This window comes from Mus musculus, chromosome 1 (assembly GCF_000001635.26).
Source record: "Mus musculus strain C57BL/6J chromosome 1, GRCm38.p6 C57BL/6J".
Taxonomy (NCBI): domain Eukaryota; kingdom Metazoa; phylum Chordata; class Mammalia; order Rodentia; family Muridae; genus Mus; species Mus musculus.
In genome coordinates, this window is record NC_000067.6 from 67,221,134 (window position 1) to 67,242,212 (window position 21,079).

A 21,079-nucleotide genomic window follows, 5' to 3' on the forward strand; every position below is an offset into this window, starting at 1 on the left:
CAACTAACAGTTACCAATAATTCTTTAGGTAGGTATGGGGCTTCATAAAGAAGGGAAATCTTCTTCATGCTGGAATTTTGTCTGGTTTGAGCTTGCACAGGTCTGTGCCTCTTTTTTATGCATATAGGCCAAAGCAACATGAGATGACTCTGTATGAATATTTTAACACAATAAAAAAACATTGGTTTATTTTTGCAAGCCAGGTATAAATATATCTCAGGGTAAAAATTTGAATATAAAGTGTCTGGAATATTTTGAAGTAATTATTGCAGTAGTATATACATGTCTTTTTTATTTGCTAAAAATAATTGTATATGCTTCTCAAGTGGTCACTCATTATGACTTGAGATTAGTCATTCTTATATCCTTTAAAAACAGTGACTGGTCATATATACCTCCCCTGCTGTGACTTTAATAAGCTCAAACCCTGCATGGCTTCTCAAAAATCAATAAAAACATAATTAGAACAGAATCAGGTATTCTCAAGCTGGTGGGTGATTATTATAAATGCCGCCTCATTAGGGTGTCTTAATATTAGCAAATTAGACTCTGGAGACTGGACAGGTAGTCACTTTAGAGAAGTTACTGGAGAGTAGGTTGAGATTTTGCATTATGGAGGCGGAAGAAGGACAATGACGAGGACTTAGAACAGAGGCTAACAAGATGACTTGTTAAGTGAGGCTTAATGGCAGTTTAGAGACAAATCACATCATAAGAGTGGCTCATCACTTTATAAATGGGTACTAAGTATTATTAAGTTCCAACTAGGAGAATGTTGGCCCAACTTCCAGGGATGGCTTAAAGTTTAATGTGAGACTTGGGGACATTCAGAGGAGACCGTGCCCTTAGCCCTCATCGCCACAACTAATGAAAACACCGCTAACATTTTCAGATAGCAGTTTAAAGAGGCAGTGATGTATAAAATTGTGGATTGTTTGGTTCCTGTGCTGCAGGGAAATGTGCCGCAAAATTAATTTGTTCCTATGAAATATTTGTGGGATTTTGGCATCAGTGAACAGAATTTTGCTTTGTAGGAAAAAGGGGGACTTTATGGAGGGGAGAAGAATATTTTCTAAGCAATGGGATTTTATTAATTAAAATTCTGCCTTGGAATGAATTATTTTTAAAACAATCTTTCATCAGCTATATGAGTTATTACAAAGGACATTCTGTTTGTGTATGAGTGACAATCATTAGGGTTTTAAATATATTTTTGGTACAAGGTTAAATGTAGTTTAAAAATGATTTAATAAAATTATATTTACTGAAATATCTACCATGAGGGAAATTGATCAGTAGAACTGTAAGCCTTGAGAAATAGAAAGAAGATAATTTTCTGACTTATTTTATGAGAGGCAAGGAACACCTATCATGCCCAACATTTAATGTTTATGTAGTCTCTGTATTTAATTCATAGTAATTTTTAAAAGTGCTTAATCTGATGATTTACACCGAAAACCTGACAGAATAGACTAGGCAGAGAACCAACAGTTTTAAATCTTAGAGAGATGAGCTCAGCCAGAAAGGAATCTACACCACACTCCTATTCTTACCTAGACTTCACAGCTTCCTGGACCCAGTTACCTGTGTTCTGTATTTCAGGATACACTTTGAAAAAGCATCTTAACTTGCTATCACTGGGTCAGAAGCCTTCACCACAATTCTTCCAAATCTATGATCAGAATAGAAAAGGAGTTAACAGAAAATCATTATAAAAATGAAGACCAGGGCTAGAAAGTATGTCTGGAAGCACCTGTTTGGGGGAGTTATTTAATTAAGCGATGAGGGAGGAGTTCACATCTGCATCTCAGCTCCTTAGGGAGGTCACCCACATTGTATGATGCTGCCATAGGCTTCACAGAGCACAGAGAGTCATATCATTGCTAGAAATTCCTTTATTTTTCCTTTTCAGAGCAGTGGAGAGGATGCTGAGCATCCATCCCATTTATAGTGGAGGTCTTTTCCCTTGTCACAACCCCTGAGTGAAATATGTGCTCTGGGTAGAAATATTTAATGAAGACACTTAGATTCATTCAGTTGGTATAACAGGTTCCAAGAGAAAACTGGGGGAACAGAGAGAGCCTTGAAGTAGAGAGCAAGGTGACTCTGAGCTGAAGAATTTCTTCACTTAGTGTCATAGGATGAAAACATTCTAAAACTAAGTATCTATTACTAGTATATTTTGAAATATGTACAGATGTGTGTGTGTGTGGTCATGTATGTGTGTATAGTGTGTATACTTGCCTGTATGCGGCATTTTGTTAAATCTGTATTTCTCTTTTCCATCGTAATCTTTTACTCATGAACTCTCTTTTGACCTTTCTTATATCTGATCCCAGGGTCAAGTCACCTAGGAAGTTTGAAATATTTGTACCTTCAGTCTTGTGTACCTAGGATTTAGGAGAAAGCAAGAGTCAGGATGCAGATCTTAACAAAGCATTTTTGTCACGTTGATTGCCATGTGTACTCACTCGGTCTTTACTGAGAAGCCTTCCATATTCCATAACTTTTGTAATATAAGAAGCATAATATGGGTTTAGGAGGCAACAGAATCAGCCTTGATTTCTCTGCTGTTATTCCAGTCACCTTTCATCCTGTCACGATGTATTTTTAGTTGCTATGAGGAGGCAATCTGCCTTGTTTTGAGGGTTTCTAGAACATCCTTTAACAATGAGTGATTTACTCTAGAGGGGATGGAGAGCGCTCTCTGTGTTTCCCTCTCTGATTGGCCTATTCAGTGATGCTGGTGAAGTGGCAAGCACCGGTCTGACGGCCTGACATCTGGGCTTCAGCACTGCTTCGAAACACAAAGCAAGCGTTTATTCGAAAAGATGACTCCAAGTGACATGAATAACCTTTTATCTTCAAAGAGGCATCATTAGGAACAACCACACAGTTGTCAATCCAGGCACCCTGTAGCATCCACAGATATCACTTGGCATTAACTTGGCTTTCCCTTCGGCGGCCGGAAGTTGGTTTAGTGTGAAAAAAAATCGATCACTGAAGGAAATAGATATGTATTCCACATTCAAAAGAACTTTTCCTTATTAATATTTCCAAGAACATAAGCTACTTTGTACTTTTCACCTCTACCAAGGAGTGGATTCTTACGCAGATATTTTTCAATCAGCTTTTAAATCTAAGGCTACTCAGATGCAAACTGACAGCGGTAATTTCTTTTTGTAGAGAGGCTGTTTTATGTGTCACAAGTGTTCAATACATGTTTGATAGAAGTTTATAATGTGACTATGAAAGCCAACACCCCACACCAGAAGGCAGAGTGGTTCCCTGCCCAGGAACTGCCAATACTGTCATGTTGGATATTTATCTTTCTCACTTGGGGGACGGCACCGAAACAGCTCCATAATGAGGTCCTGCCTGGTATCTGCAGGTCTTAGAGGATTTGCTGACTTATTTTATTTTAAAGTGGCAGACAAAAAAAATTGCATTATGGTATTCTTCCCTCAGTGTTTTTCATTGTGACTTTGGTCAAGGTTAAGGCATCTGGACCTCAAATTGCAAAATGAGTCAAGGATAACGCCCATAGCCTCATTAGATTCCACTTCTAAACTGAAGTGTTGCTCAGGATGACCAGGAGAGTCTGAAAACTATATATATGACCGGGATACCCACGAGATGCAATCCAAACGGGTGGAGCCTAAAGTTTTCTACTTTTAATACGTTCAGACAACACTGATGATGTTACTTTGGGACATCCGGGAACCACCTTACTTGTAGCAGTTCATTTTAGAGACCTGAAGAAAAACGGGTTATCATGTTATTATCACCTGTCCTCAGTGGCCTTTTGCTAAGCGGATGTTTAAGAGATTGCAAGTCATTAGTTAAATGAGTGATGAATGCACTAATGACCCAGGCATTAACTGAGACCTCTCATTTAGTACAAACCTGAGTCTGTTGTGCATTTATCAGAAAGTCCAAATTCAATGTTACCTATGAAGGAGATTGGACAAAAGGAAGAGATCCATTTGGCATGTTTCATGCATGCTTCATGCATATTTCTTATCAAGAAACCTTAAACTAGGAAACTAATGTGATGGATCATCTCATTTATCCTTTTGTCTCCCAAGCAAGACCACAGGAGCATATTAATGTCCTGATCTGTCCAGTATATGTGCCAAGACATTGCTACATACTGCCTTCAATTGTCCTATTGTCAGTCAGTAGGAATTATTCTCTGTTCTCTGTTTTCTCTATTATGTTTCATAATTTTATTTTATTTTTATGTACAGCCATGAACTGATGGTATCTAAATGCAGGTATTCCTGAGCAGAAATATAAAGCTACTATTTGGGGCACAGTTACAATTCATGTTCTAGAAGGCTGTCATGAATAAGCCCTGTGCCTGCCTTAGCTCAGGTCACTCCATTGCATTTATCTTTTCTATTTGCCAATAGTTTCTTCTCATAAAACTGCAGTTCTGGGATTGAGAGGGCCAGAATCTACAAAACGATTTTATGTTTGAACATAGTCTTCGGAGTCATTCCCTAGGATTTAGATCTGTTCTCAGAGAACCTTTGCTTGTAAATATTTTAAGATTTTACAGGTAGAACATCATCAAAATTTTACAAGGATTCTAATGTGTTTTTAATTATAATTCTTAGTTTTTGCACTAGAAATAAGATCATGTCCATATTTTTTCAAACATCACTAGTGTGATTTCCAAATCGATCAGAAGACATTTACAGGAACAACCACATTATACCATCAGTTAAACAAAACTTTTAAAAGTAAAATCAGTGAAATGATCTCATTGAATGAATAGATATGCTGTAAGCATGCAAAATTTTAAGTTGCTCAGATACTAAGGAACTCAAGATAATAATGTCAAGGATAGAATTTAATCTGTGGGTAGGTGACTTATCTTTGTTGTATGTTCTCCTGAACGTTGCCTCAAAACACAAAATCTTAAACACTGGAAATCTTTAGAAGTGGGCAACACCTGATGGCAATGGGCAGGAATCCAGGGGAATGGGGTAAAGTTGGGGTCCTAGGAAGGATAAAACTACATACTGATAGAAACTCTGAAAAATGAGCTGGACCATTAGGAAAACACATGTGGAAATGATGCATATGGTGGGAAAGTTGGTTTGGGCTATAATAAATGGAAGGAGAACCCAGGATTAAAAAGCCGAAAAGCTGGAAAAAGGCAACTATCTTAATGTTAATGTTAATCAATATTTCATGAGAACTGCTATTTGCCCAGAAAGGGCTGATTGTGAGTCTTAACACTCTATAACGATTGCTAATAAATTTTCCTACTGGTCAATGACAATGACATAATACCACAAGTATTGTTACCACTGTACCAAAGGGATTAGGAGACTCCCTAAAAAAATGCTAAATCAGAAAACACAAATTTGTGAGCTGTAGAGCCTCAAGAGATAGGAACTTTCTCATCATTCTTTTAGAAGAAGTGAGGGCCAAAGCTATTAACTTTTCTGAGCATAGACTTCTAGTGAGTGGCAAACAGGGTTTGAAAGGAACTTAATATTTAAGGGGCTCCTAGCACATGAACTTCCAGGATGATTAATGAGTTATTAAAAGCACTGGAAAAGAAGAACTCAGCAATGAGAGCAGGCTGTTTGGAAGATCAAAACAGCCAGGTGCCAGGAGGGCTAACTCAATGTTCAGATCTCAGCACAGTATCTCCATAACCAGGCAAAACAAAACAGAACAGAACAACCAAACAAACAGCAACAATAACAACAGAACATGCACAAAGAGTCTGCGTGGTTCTAGACAAAGATGTTGAGGACTCATTGTGCATGAAGGGGCTTAAACATAGGTAGGAGGCAGACAACAAGAGAACACAAATGGAATTTCACCTACATTGAAGAACAAATAACTCATACCAAGGAAAAAGCAACATTTAAGGCTTACATTCATAACGGCGGGAGGAAACCATGTTGGATATGACTAACAAAGACCATGTTTATCTAGAAAGTGAATTCTTTGAATTTCTTTTCCAGCAATCATTCCGTCCAAGATTCCTTGGTGTTGCTGAGCAGTTGCACAATGAAGGTTTCAAGGTATACTCTCTTAGCTCATTAAAAACAAAACCAAAAAAACCCACATAGCTTTAGTTCAGCATTGAAAATTGTCCATACAATAAAATACTGTACAAACAGGAAACCTGATTTCTCAGTTCGGAAAGGTTGATTAACTTGGTAATTTCAAAATGTCCCCAGAGGATTATTAGTGATTAATGATTGGTGGATAAGGAGAGTGTCATTTCCTTTAGTGTTGTAGCTCCTGGTAAGTTGTCCCATCTATCGTAAATAACATTCCACTCACAGTGAGAAAGTCTAATTAAGTTCAGTGAGTCACACACAGAAGAAGACATGAAAACAGAAGAGAACCCATTGAGAAGAAGGGCGAGAGAGAGAGAGAGAGAGAGAGAGAGAGAGAGAGAGAGAGAGAGAGAGAGAGAGGAAGATCCGAGATAGGAATAGGGGTGAAAACAACTACAATTGGTTATATAAGCCCACAAAACTAGCAAACAATAAAAGTTAGAATATAAACTTTACATAGAGTAAAATAAGTAGAAAGGCTAGGTTTAACAAAAATGACTACAAACTCAATAGCGGTTGTCAGCTCAAATATCTCAGTAACTTTAGATGAAACATAATTAGGACACTTAGGCCAGTGTATTTCTGAATGGTTTCCTTTTCTTGATTCTGTGTGAGGTCATAGTTTCCAGCTGTTACAGTTACAGGCAAAGTGTCTTTGTAGCAAAATGCTTTGCCCACAGCCTGATTCAGTAAAACAAGGTTATTTCCACTGCTCAGATCGGGCCTATGATCATGGATTTCATGACCTCATAAAAATAATTGAGCAGCAATGACTAATTCCTTTACAAATGCAGTTTCAAATGAGACTCTTAAATGTTTCCTCACTGAAAATATTTACAAATATTTAAAGAATCTGTACCCCCCTCCAAATTTTGAGTTCAAGTGGCTACTGTTAGTGCCATACTTCTTCACATGTTTCTTTCTCTTCTTCCTATTGTAAGTGAGTCTCTGTCCCTTCATTAACAAAGGCTCCTTCTTTATAGTAACTGTGTTTTCTATTTTAAATGCAGCTTTTTGCCACAGAAGCTACATCAGACTGGCTCAATGCCAACAATGTCCCTGCCACCCCTGTGGCTTGGCCATCTCAGGAAGGACAGAATCCCAGCCTCTCTTCCATCAGAAAGTAAGACCTGAATATTCTGTTTTCTGAGTTCTTGGGAAAAAAAAAAGACAAAACCAAAAGCTAAAGGAAAAGCAAAAGATTAATGTTGGGAGCTCGCACAGGATGACGGTCTCGTCTCACTTGCTCTCACATCTTTTCAAATTAACAAATTTACAAAAGAACACATTTATGGGCGATAGCTTCATTCTTATAAAAAGTGTTATTACTACATGTGTGCACCTGTGCACATGCGCTAGAAAGCACTTCTCAGATCCTCCTGGTAAAATTGTTGACATATACAAACAAGTAAAACTACAAAGTATTTCATGCAGTGCTTACTATATGTATACATAGACTGTATATATGTATATATACACGTATATATATATATATACATACATATATGTGTGTGTGTGATTGATCATCTACATTTCACTGAAGTTGTACATCTAAGTTGTACATTAGTCAATTTATTGAGCACTTGCTGCATGGAGAAAACTAAAATAAGCATTTTGATGATGTCACTAATGAAATGGTTGTTCCTTAGCCACATTGTCACATGATTTTGTAAGGTACACTGTTTGAGGCTTTGGCAACAGCAGTGAATTTGTTTTTACAAAGCTACATGGGACGAGGGCACAATAGCTCCTTCTATGTTACTCCCGGATGTTATGGTTTACCCAGTAACTATAACATACCAAATTCTATGCTCTATGGTGTTTATTAAAAGTCAGGAAACCATTTTGCAATAAATGAAAAAATAGCAACATATGCAGACCTTAGAACTCTTCCACTGATGCTATGAGCCCCTTACTTAGAGTTTTGTAAAATGAGTCCAGTTTGGCTTCATGCTTTTGACATTTGAATGTCTCATCAGTCCAACAACAGAATGTGACACAGGTTAATTCACAACAAGGTACTCTCATGCTTTTTCTGGACAGGTAGTGGGAATCAGGGATCTATGCAAATAATAATCAGAGAGAGAGTTGTGTTAGCAATTTTGAAGCTAAGTAAAAAATAGGTGTTGTCAACTGTAGGATTCTATTTATTTTTTCTTTTAGGTTGATAAGAGATGGAAGCATTGACCTAGTGATTAACCTCCCCAATAACAACACCAAATTTGTCCATGATAATTACGTGATTCGGAGGACAGCTGTGGACAGTGGAATTGCTCTCCTCACCAATTTCCAGGTGTGTTTCTTCATTTATAAGCCATGTACAGGTTTTACTTCTGGATCTCTCTCTCTCTCTCTCTCTCTCTCTCTCTCTCTCTCTCTCTCTCTCTCTCTGTCTCTCTCTCCCTATCCCCCCCTCTTTCTCTCAGAACAGAGCAGAGATGGATTTAATAGACTCCAAAACAATGGAGTTAATATGATAGATCATGACCTCACTGAAAAAGTTAGAGATAATCAAAAGCCAGGATTAGGAGTGGTTCTTTTATCACCTATTCAATTATCCTGTGAATACAAAGATATAGTATAATATGGAATGAAGATTGGAAGTGCTATCTCCCTATCTCCAAGCGAAAGCCACTGCAGGAAAGCAATAGTTTATTGATCAAAGGTGCAGCTGTAATACACATGCTTTTCCACATCACACCACACACAAAAGATTATATGAAGCTCACTCAATTTTATTTGACTATGAGCTGCCAGAGTTATCACAGAAAGAACCACATATCTGAGATTCACTAATGATCTGTGTATCATATTTTTGGCCTAAGTAGGTTTTAATCCTCATTGGGGGTAGGGTAAGTTTACTGGTGCTGAAGTCTGAACTCTGAAAAGAAGCCACATCACATCTTTCATTCCATACCCCTTTGAAAATTGGGAGCAGATCTTGTGACTTTTCACTCCTGATTCATCCTGCATTCACTTTCATCTCTTGTAGGTTGCTAACATTCTTGACATTTTCTTTCAGGTGACCAAACTTTTTGCTGAAGCTGTGCAGAAATCTCGCACTGTGGACTCCAAGAGTCTGTTCCACTACAGGCAGTACAGTGCTGGAAAGGCCGCCTAAAGCAGTATGCTGGTCTGGTGAATTCATCCTCGAGTCAGCTCGAGTCATGCTGCACCAAAGGGACTGGTCCCAGCCTATCTCCAGGAATGGATGGTGTTGCCAAACTTTATTTTGGTTTCCTTTGTTCTTAGTAGTCTGTATCTTTAACCACTAGATTGTTGTCAGTCACTGTTTCAAAACTATAGGTTCTTCCCAAGTCATTTGTTCTTCACAAGGAATTCAACCATTCACACATTATCTTTTGTAGACTGACTTAACATTTCATGGTGCTGGTTTATAACGATTGAAGTAGAAAAAGCTGCTGCCCTATCTCCTGAATTCTATACTCTAAACATACTCTTGTTTTAAAGTAACTTCAGTCACACCCAAAGTCCACAAACAGGACAGATTACCATGAAATTTTGTTAAAATAAAATATGGATTTAATTTATGAATGGCATCATGATGCTTGTGTATTGTTATTTTTTTTTGGCAATGATTCTCACTTATATAGTCAACCTAGAAATAGCATTTTTTCTTCCCATGATTCACAAAGTGAGATTGGATTTCTTTGATAGATCCTTGCTTCAGGTTTTAGAAGATGTCAGCAGATGACAGAGGACACAGAAGTGGTTATTTTCTTGATATTCATGTTGGATTTTAATATAAGTCAAGTGAAATGTATAGGCTGATTCACCTTCTGCTCCAATTTGGAAACCCTGTAGAAGTTCCTGTTCCTTTTGTAGGATGGATTCTGGCAGTAGCCTGACTCTCACCTTGCATTCTGTATACCACACATATTACACATAGGGCCTCCATTCCTTTACATGCAACATTTTTTTTTCTTTCTTTCAAGATAGCATTTGTTGCTTTTAAGTGTTTTGGTTATTACAATACTTTAATTGTGAACTTTTAAATAAAATACTATTAAGTGAAAATGCAGTTGAATTCTTTTTATTTAACAAAATAAAATATAAGTTCATACAAAAAACCATCGCTTTGAAGTTGGGCAAGGTGAATCAACAGAAGGAAAAGAGCCCCTAGAGAAGGCACAAGAATCAGAGACACACTTGTTCACACACCCAGGAGTCCAATAAAAATACTAAACTAAAAGCCATAATATATGTAGAGGACCTGGTGCAGACCCAAGTCTGCCCTGCACTTGCTACTCTAGTCTCTGTGAGTTTGTATGAGTTTTGCTCAGTTAATTTATAGGGCCTTAGTCTCCTGGTGTCCTCCATCTCCTCTGGCTCTTACATTTTTTCTACCTCCTCTCCTGTGGAGATCTCTGAGCTCTGAAGGGGGGAGATTTGATGAAGGCATCTCATTTAGAGGTGTGTATGCCAAGGCTTCTCTCTCTGCACAATGTTTGGCTGTGGGTCTCTGTATCAGTACCCATCTGCTGCAGGAGGAAACTTCTCTGATGATGGCTGAGAAAGGCGCTGGCCTGCAAGTCGAGCAGAATATCACTGGAAGTCATCTTATTGTTATTTTTTCTAGACCAATAATATTTGTGTTTATCAGAGGCCTCTCAGCTATGCAGTTTCTGGTTCTTGATTCTCCAAGCTGTCTAGTGTTGGTACCACTTAATGGAGTGGGCCTTAAGTTAAATCAGACATTGGTTGGTTACTCCCACAAGCATTATACTACCATTGCCCTAGCATATTCCCCAGTAACAGAAGCATTTTAAATCAAAGGTTTTGTGGCTGGGTTGATGTCTTTGTTTCTTTTTTTGGGGGGTGGGGGGCATAGCCTGCAGAGTACTTTCCCTTGTCAAAGACACTACAACATAGGGATGAATGTTTTATGTAGGTATAAGCTCAACTTCTCTTTGTTCAATGAGTTATGTGGGTGTTGTTCATCAATGGAGGCTTGCTCTCAGTTTATAGAGTGTAATGTATTATCTTGACAACAACCTGGTTTGTTTGGGGATTTCCAAGGGACCTATTTGGACAACAACTCAATTGGATGTAATCCAGTCCTAGAAGTCGAAGCTTCATTTTGTGACAAGAGATGACTAGTTTGGGCTTGGTCATTATTTGGAGACTTTATTAGGATCACCTTCATATATTTTAGTAAGTTTCCACACCACCCCTCAAATTCCCCTTTATTCTAATCTCTCCCCACCTTATCCTTCTATTCTGTACCTCTTCCCCAAGTCCACCCCAAAATATAATCCATTTCCTTCTTCTAGGGAGATCCATGTGTTCCTGCCTAGTCCCTTCCTCTATAGTTAACCACCCTGGGCCTATAGATTGTACCATGGCTATCATTTACTTAATGGATAATAGTCACATATAAGAGGATGCATACTATATTTATCTTAATGGATCTTTGTTATTCCACTCAGAATGATTTTTTTCTAGTTTGATACATTTCCCTGCAAATTTTATTTTTTTTTAAACAATTGAGTAATGCTCCGTTGTGTAAATGTACTACACTTTCTTTATCCATTCTTTTGCTAAGAGGAATGTAGGTTGTTTTAAATTCTTAGCTATTGTGAACAGAGCAGCCATGAACATGGGGACATGTATTCTTATTGTACAGTGAAATATCCTTTGGGTATATCCCCCAGAGTGGTATAGCTGTATCTTCAGGTAGTTGGATTTTTTGCCTTAATGAGGAATGACTATATTGATTTCTATAGTGGCTGTAAAAGTTTGCACCCCCACCAGGAATACATCAGTTTCCTCCTTATTCTAATCCTCTCTAGCATTAATATTGTTTGTGTTATTGATTTTATCATTCTGACTTGTACAAGATGAAATCTCAAAGTAGTTTTGATTCACATTTCCCTAATGGCTAAGGATGTTAAACATTTCTTTAAATATTTCTCAGCCATTTGAATTTCCTCTATTGTGAATTCTCTGTTTAGATCTGTACTCATTCTAAAAATTGGATTTTTTTTGATTATCTAGTTTCTTGGGTTCTTTATATATTTTGGATATTAGTCCTTTATCAGATGTGAATAAGCAATGTAAACATACTTATAAGCCCTAGTGAAATAGAAGTAGTCGTTGAAAATCTTCCAGCCAAGCAAAGCCAAGGGCCACATGTTTTTTAGCACATAATTCTCCCAGATTTTTCAAAGGAGTGTTAATGCCAACGTTACTCAAAATAGTCCCCAAAATGGACACACAAGGAACATTGCCCAACTTTTTTTATAAGGCCACAATTATCTTTATACCCAAACTATGTAAAGACTTAAAAAGGAGAATTATAGATCATTTTTCCTTATGAATATAGATGCAAAATGTAAAGTATTTGCAAACTATATCCAAGAATATATCAGAATGATCATCCACCATGACCAAAGATGATTCATCTCAGAGATGCAGTGATGATTCAATCTATGAAGGTCAATAAATGCAACTACCTTATAAGCAAACTGAAAGAAAACTCGTATGAGCATATCATTAGATGCATAAAAAGCCTTTCTCAAAATTCAACAACTCTTCAGGATAACATCCCTAGAGAAATTAGGGATGGAAAGGGACATCTTAAACATAGCTAACCATAATAAAATTAGTTTACAAAAGCTAGTTGAATTGCTATATTTACTTATTAACCTAGACATACAAAAATATCTGCTTTCTGTGATAAAAAGGAGTTGGAGCCAGGATACCCTTGCTTAGTTTTTGAAACAACTTTATATAGGTTACAAACATAGCTATGATAAAATAATATTTAGTTATAACCATTATCCTTCCATGTCTTGCTCTAAGTATCTAAGTATCTATAATGAGACCCTGCAGTGTTTGGTAGAGCATAGACCCTAATGCTAAATAGGTGCTCTACCACTTGATAGATACATATAATAAACTTTAAAACTATGATACACTTTAAGAATGTCTTGTATAACACAGAGGACAGTAACTGAATTCAGAGCTGACAAACATCTGATGAAGACAGTACCAGTGGGTACAGTGATGTTCAAAGCCAGACTAAGAACATAGAATTCAGTTTTGTGATGGCTCTGAGAAGATGATACCATGACTAACTTGCTCATTTTCTTTCACACTAGAGTTAATTGATGATATTTTGTACAGGTCTACAACAGGAGATGTTCCAGGTTCACTAACTCTTGTCCCAGTGACTGTGGATGAGACCGTTGTACTTTATAGTTCTTTTATTTCATATTTATTTTTGTTTGCCTGAAAATATTTAATATTACAGAATATTTTGTGTTGAATGCTTACTATACTTGACCCACATATCCTAATGCTTTCTTATTAATAAACTACTTGTTAGTAGTTTCAAAGCCACAAGTCTAATATGAAGTTTATAGAGTTCCTACTATTTTTCAAGGTGGTTCTAAATAGCCATGAATTAACTTACCAATCCTCACAATATCCCTGTGAGTAATCCCTATAGAAACTAGACATTCCGAAGGCAAGTGACATGCTTAAGACACCTAAACAATCGTATCATGATAACAAATTTTATATATACATATAGTACACACGCACACACACACACACACACACACACACACACACATATATAGTCACAGAAAATTAAATATTTGCCTGCAATGATATGGGGGGGGAGATGTGGCTTCAGGTACTGTCTTGAACAGTAAGAATATTAATTAATTAATTAATTAATTAATTAATTAATTAATTTGAAGTCATTTGTAAAATACAGTAAAATGAGAAAAATAATAACAACCAAATTGTGGATAAATTCTATTTTAGGGGGTGAATCGTACATGCCTTCTCCATGGTGCTGAAAATGACATTCCTTTGCCTTTCTGTTTCCAGATGTCTCATTTTTAAATAAAACTTAAGTGCAAATAAATATCGCATTTACAATATTTAGTTGGAAGAGAGAAATGCAAGGAAATAGAGACTCTTGTGTTCAGATTTAGCAAGGTTTTCTCCTTGTACAGAGTCTTTCATATAAGCAAGTTAACACATTTTTAGATTTCTCAGTTTGCTGTACATCACAAGTGCAGTCAACACAGTGACAACAGTCCTATTGCCGAACAGTAAACTGAAGTGCTGTTTCCATATTAAGAATATAATAGCTTTTGAAAAGGATGGACTCTCTGTGTGGGAAGGGAGTATAGCTGGCTTGTGAGGAGAAGAGGGATAAAGAATAGTCCATTTATAGATTTGGAATTTTAAAGCTTTGGAAAGGGGAGAGGAATATTTTTAAAGTACTTTTGTGAAATTTTCCTGTTAGGCAGAATTCCTGATGGAAACTTTTAAAAGCAGCTCCAACAATCATTTATCTCAACAGCTGCAGGTACTTGAACCTCAGCTTCTACAGTGTCCACGGCCTCTCGAACAATGAAAGTGGAAATTATCAGAGAAACAAAACCATGTCTGAATGCAGTTAAGTGCTCTGTAATTACACACCAGCGTTACCATTTGGCTGCTGGTGCGGCCCCCTGCAGGCACACGTGCCTTACATGTTCTTGCACACCCAATCAAATCCACAAAGACCTTTCATTACAGATTGTTTGAGACACCCTTAACTTGAAAAAGACCAGCTCTACTTTATTTCTCTCTTCTTTCTATTACCATTTCTTTCCCCTTTGTTCTAATATATAAAATTTCTATTTTCCTTAATAAATGTCACTTTGCTGTTCTGTCAGACATGTGGCGATTAGTGAGTGTGAAGTTAATGTAGCAGGAGGGAGAATGTCTGTGCCCTTCTAAGTGGCTCCTTGGGTTCCATGAAAAAATTGGTAATAATTGTCTCTCAGTCTTCTCTCCTGCATAATGGAGGGTGCAAAGGCTGCAGAAAGAACTTAAGTACCTGCAGCTGTTGAGATCAAGACAGCCGATAGGAAAATCAAAACCCTCAGTGAGTCAAAATTAGTACCATTTGTGCTTGCTTTCTATTGCTTAAAGACCATATTTAGGTCTTCACAGCTTTTGTTTTTGGAAAGAATTTATATCTACACGGAAAATGATCAATCCCTCTCCAAAATAAAACAAACAAATCAGGCTTTTCCAGCAATAGTAAAAGCCCATTTTTCTAGAAACTGCCAGCTTACCAAATTATTTCCTTTTATGGTTTTGCTTAGAACAGACCCATAAACCACCAGGAGGAGCTTTTGTTCATCAAATAAATGTATACATCCTTCTGGAAGAACAGTCAAAGATTCTTATGTCTTCCAAAGTCACTTCCCCATAGGATATCATGCAGGAATGGGGAGAGAGAGAATCCAAGTACAGATAAAGCTATGAAGGGGATGACTAACTTGAAAATTTTATTTGGTTTCATTATTAAAGAATATATCCTAATGTCTAGTGCCCAGTAAATATTTTCCATTTTGACATTAAAGACATACCATTTGTCTTTAATGAAATCTATTTTCATTTTCTTAAAGACTCAAGTGTGTGTGTGTGTGTGTGTGTGTGTGTGTGTGTGTGTACCATATGAATACAGTTGTCCACAAAGGCCACAGAAGGTGTTGGAGCCACTGGAGTTGGAATTACAGGTGGTTGTGAATCAGTTCATGTAGGTGCTGGGAGCTGACGGTGAGTCCTAAGGAAGAGAAACAAGTGTTTTTAATCACTAACCTCTAGCCTGCCTGCTCCCAGAAATCCCATTGCAAAATTTCACCCACTTTCTATATAATATATTGAAAGCTGAAAGATGGCAAGATTGTCATCCTAGTTAAACATTTTCCATATCTCTTTGCAAATTATTCAATAGAATGTTGAAAAATAAACATATGTGAAATAATTTGAACTGTAAGACTTACTAAACTTCTCTTCCAGAGGATTTGCATATGGGTCCTTTCAAAAACTACTCTCTAACTATAGATATATAGTGCCGTATTGTCCTATTATTCTCTTGTTTGGTACACTTTCTTTTCTATTCCCAATTAAAATATTGAAGAAGCTTTCAGGGCAAATATATTTTCTCTGGGTAAAATGTGAGCGTGTAGGAGTTAACAGAGAAGGAAAAGAAAAGCCATGAGGTTTAAGTGTTTCATATAAAGTGAGCTCAAATTTTATTTACTGGATCAGAATGAAATAAACAGCACTAACTTGAGTCGCAGCATCAGGGAAGCCTTCCAGAGCAAGCAATCATCTTGTCCTCGATCTTTTATTACCTGCCCTGGGCCCTCTGCAAAGAACTGTTAGTTTGAGAGGTCCCTCACTAATCCTAGTGCCTAGATCTGTTGAAATCTGGATTTGCTAGGGCCCTGGGGACTTAATGAAAACAAACTGCCTTCTCTGGAATGGTCCCTGGCTTAACATATTGTGTTTTGCCATATTAAGCATTGGGAAGCTGATGTAAATGGGTTATTCTCAGGTATATGTGAGAACTTAAATCCTTTGATTACTAGTCTTGGTACTAGTGTTAATGTTACAGGCTTAATTTTAATCAGTGTTAATTTCCTTTGATACAGGAAGGTGAATCTCACAGTGATTTTAGATCATTTTAAAAACCTTTTCCTTCAACCTATAGCCAAGAAAACAATCATGAAACACTGGTAGTTGTTGAAGACTATGAAATTTATGGGCATATTATTTTATTGACTGCAGAATTTGCAAAATTTACAGCTGTTACTCAAAATTATTGATCCACAAAATTTTCATGATAAGAAAACTTGTGTTGAGATGTGTTTGATTATCAAAATTAAATTTCTCTTCTGTCTTTTAGCTGCTAGATTTTGTCATTTCTTTTGGGTTAGCAACATGAGTCATGGACTCTTTTGTGCCTGGGGTCTTAACCTTATTTTTCATGCATTCAAGAAATAAGAACCATTCATGTGCTCTTGCCAAAGGTCAGTCTCAGCTTGGAGAGGGGTTCTGAGGAAGCAGTGTCTGGGAGTGGCCAAACAAATGACTCAATGTCAAATTGTGGGTTACAAGCAGATAGTCTGTGTTCTTTTTGAGACAGCTTTCCAGATTGCTCCCTCTATGTTCTGCTCTAGACAGCTTTCTCTTGATACTCTAAAAAAAAATTCCTCTCTAAATAGTCCATCTTTTTGCAGTCAAAAAGTCCAGTCTTTTATTTACATATCAGTTCAGTCACTATGCCAGATTACCTTTTGACTATCCCATGAATCAGCATCCTATGACCCCCGGCTCTTTATTCTTAGAAAGATACAACAAGAACATTCCTCTTTCTTTCTTCCTTCCTTCCTTCCTTCCTTCCTTCCTTCCTTCCTTCCTTCCTTCCTTCCTTCCTTCCTTCCTTCTTTCCTTGCAAATGAATCCAGAGATCTACTTGCCTTTGTAGAGCACAGTCAATAAGCTAGCTGGGTGGAACCGGGCCCTGAAATTACCATTTCTACTACACTTGGGACTGGACCTAAACTCCCTTTGTCCCAGGCTGATCTTGAACTCAGGAATCTTCCTGCCTTTGTAAGCAAAACAAAAACTTAGCTGGGTGGGATCTTGCCCTGTGATTTCCACCCCAGAATCTCTTTATCTCCTTCCTTAGTATCTTTCTGAAAAGCTGGCTTATAGTGCAGCTGCCTCTGTTCTTTTAGATGTGTAAAGCTCATTCTACAACTCATTTTGCATCCTTATATTTTGCATAATTGAGAAATTATATATTTTTGACCTCATAAGGCTTTCTCATAGCCTTAAGAACCATCCTGACAGTCTCAGGGTTTTCCATTTTGCTGAGTCATAGATACACCCTTGACTCCTGGACTGGTAGTGTTTCTAATTATCATGAAGTTATTAACATTAACAGGGACTGCATTCCTTGAAGGAGGAACATGAAAATATGTACATTATTGTACAAACAAGCATTATGTCCACAGTGACCTCAACCCTCCTGGAGGACCACACCTTGATGGCTCTGTTCCAGAGGTGGGAACCATGCCATGCCATCCCTATCATGGCCAAACTGGACTTGGCAGGCTCTTGTCGTAGAAATGCCAATATGGCTGTTTCAAATCTTCAACCAATTATTGTTAAAAAAATATGTAGCTCAACATGTTATCTTAGATCCTAGTTACAGTTTTTCTAAATTAATGAGTGCTATTGTCTGTCTCAATGCCACCAGTGTTAATCAGTGTGCCAACAAATCCATGAAAACACATCCATACTTTCACTTCATCTTTTTCCATTGTCATTTGCCCATACCCACTTTCTTTCTTTTTTATTAGATATTTTCTTTATTTACATTTCAAATGTTATCTCCTTTTCTAGCTTCCCCTTAGAAAATTTCATTCCCCTTACCTGCTTCCCCCTGCTCCCCAACTCACCCACTCCTGCTTCCTGGTCCTGGCATTCCCCTATACTGGGGCATAGAACCTTCACAGGACCAAGGGCCTCTCCTCCCATTGATGACCTACTAGGCCATCCTCTGCTACATATGCAGCCAGAACCATGAGTCCCACCATGTGTTTTCTTTGATTGGAGGTTTAGTCCCTGGGAGCTCTGGGGGTACTGATTAGTTCCTATTGTTGTTCCTCCTATGGGGCTGCAAACCCCTTCAGATCCTTGTGTACTTTCTCTAGCTCCTTCACTGGGGATCTGGTGCTCCTTTTGATGGATGGCTGTGAACATCCACTTTTCCACATAAAACCAGAGACACTGAAACTTATAGAGGAGAAAGTGGGGAAAAGCCTTAAAGATATGGGCACAGGGGAAAAATTCCCAAACAGAACACCAGTGGCTTGTGCTCTAAGATCAAGAATTGACAAATGGGACCTCATAAAATTGCAAAGCATCTGTAAGGCAAAGGACACTGTCAATAAGACAAAAAGGTAAACAACAGATTGGGAAAAGATCTTTACGAATATATACAAAGAACTCAAGAAGTTAAATACCAAATCGAGCACCGGGGTGCCTTGCCAGCGGAGTCTCCTGACACCCACAAGGGCCCACAAAGGATTCCCCATGGGATCCTAAGACCTCTGATGAGTGGAACACAGCATCTCCCCCATTCTAATTGTGCGGAACCTGAGACTGCGGTAACTAGGGAAGCAGACGACCCGGGCCTGACCTGGGGCACAAATCCCTTCCGGTCCACTCGAGCACCAGGGTGCCTCGCCAGCGGAGTCTCCCGAAACCCTCAAGGGCCCACACAGGATTCCCCACGGGATCCTAAGACCTCTGGTGAGTGGAACACAACTTCTGCCAGGAGGCAGGTTCGAACACCAGATATCTGGGTACCTTCCCTGCAAGAAGAGAGCTTGCCTGCAGAGAATACTCTGCCCACTGAAACTAAGAAGAGAGCTAGCCTCCCAGGTCTGCTTATAGAGGCTAACAGAGTCACCTGAGGAACAAGCTCTAACCAGAGACAACTATAACAGCTAGCTTCAGAGATTACCAGATGGCGAAAGGAAAACGTAAGAATCCTACTAACAGAAATCAAGACCACTCACCATCATCAGAACGCAGCACTCCCACCCCACCTAGTCCTGGGCACCCCAACACAACTGAAAATCTAGACCCAGATTTAAAAACATTTCTCATGATGATGGTAGAGAACATCAAGAAGGACTTTCATAACTCAAAGAAATACAGGAGAGCACTGCTAAAGAGTTACAGGCCCTTAAAGAAAAACAGGAAAACACAACCAAACAGGTAGAAGTCCTTAAAGAAAAACAGGAAAACACATCCAAACAGGTGATGGAAATGAACAAAACCATACTAGAACTAAAAAGGGAAGTAGACACAATAAAGAAAACCCAAAGCAAGGCAATGCTGGAGATAGAAACCCTAGGAAAGAGATCTGGAACCATAGATGCGAGCATCAGCAACAGAATACAAGAAATGGAAGAGAGAATCTCAGGTGCAGAAGATTCCATAGAGAACATCGGCACAACAATCAAAGAAAATAAAAAATGCAAAAGGATCCTAACTCAAAACATCCAGGAAATCCAGGACACAATGAGAAGACCAAACCTACGGATAAAAGGAGTGAATGAGAATGAAGATTTTCAACTTAAAGGGCCAGCAACTATCTTCAACAAAATAATTGAAGAAAATTTCCCAAACATAAAGAAAGAGATGTCCATGATCATACAAGAAGCCTACAGAACTCCAAATAGACTGGACCAGAAAATAAATTCCTCCAGACACATAATAATCAGAACAACAAATGCACTAAATAAAGATAGAATATTAAAAGCAATAAGGGAGAAAGGTCAAGTAACATATAAAGGCAGGCCTATCAGAATTACACCAGACTTTTCACCAGAGACTATGAAAGCCAGAAGAGCCTGGACAGATGTTATACAGACACTAAGAGAACACAAATGCTAGCCCAGGCTACTATACCCGGCCAAACTCTCAGTTACCATAGATGGAGAAAACAAAGTATTCCACGACAAAACCAAATTCACACATTATCTTTCCAAGAATCCAGCCCTTCAAAGGATAATAACAGAAAAAAAAATACAAGGACAGAAATCATGCCCTAGAAAAAGCAAGAAAGTAGTCCCTCAACGAACCAAAAAGAAGAGTGCCACAAGAAAAGAATGCCAACTCTAACAACAAAATTAAAAGGAAGCAACAATTACTTTTCCTTAATATCTCTTAATACCAATGGACTCAATTCCCCAATAAAAAGACATAGACTAACAGAATGGCTACACAAACAGGACCCAACATTCTGCTGCTTACAGGAAACCCATCTCAGGGAAAAAGACAGACACCACCTCAGAGTGAAAGGCTGGAAAACAATTTTCCAAGCAAATGGTCTGAAGAAAAAAGGTGGATTTGCCATTTTGATATCGAATAAAATCGACTTCCAACCCAAAGTTATCAAAAAAGACAAGAAGGGACACTTCATACTCATCAAAGGTAAAATCCTCCAAGAGGAACTCTCAATTCTGAATATCTACGCTCCAAATGCAAGGGCAGCCACATTCATTAAAGACACTTTAGTAAAGCTCAAAGCACACATTGCACCTCACACAATAATAATGGGAGACTTCAACACACCACTTTCA

General features: G+C 38.0%; 1 protein-coding gene across 2 annotated transcripts in view; it reads left to right on the plus strand.

Moving 5' to 3' along the window:
* Window positions 1-10,134, plus strand: part of Cps1 (carbamoyl-phosphate synthetase 1) — a 108,842-nt gene extending 98,708 nt beyond the window's left edge. The window contains exons 36-39 of one of the 2 annotated variants that reach the window (XM_011238500.1): window positions 5,991-6,050; window positions 7,103-7,215; window positions 8,256-8,385; window positions 9,115-10,130. In XM_011238500.1, coding sequence (XP_011236802.1) covers window positions 5,991-6,050; window positions 7,103-7,215; window positions 8,256-8,385; window positions 9,115-9,213 — 402 coding nt within the window. In that variant the 3' untranslated portion in view covers window positions 9,214-10,130. Of the gene's footprint in view, window positions 1-5,990; window positions 6,051-7,102; window positions 7,216-8,255; window positions 8,386-9,114 lie in introns of both variants that reach the window. The other variant, NM_001080809.2, reaches the window with a different exon arrangement.
* The last annotated feature ends 10,945 nt before the right edge of the window (window positions 10,135-21,079 follow it).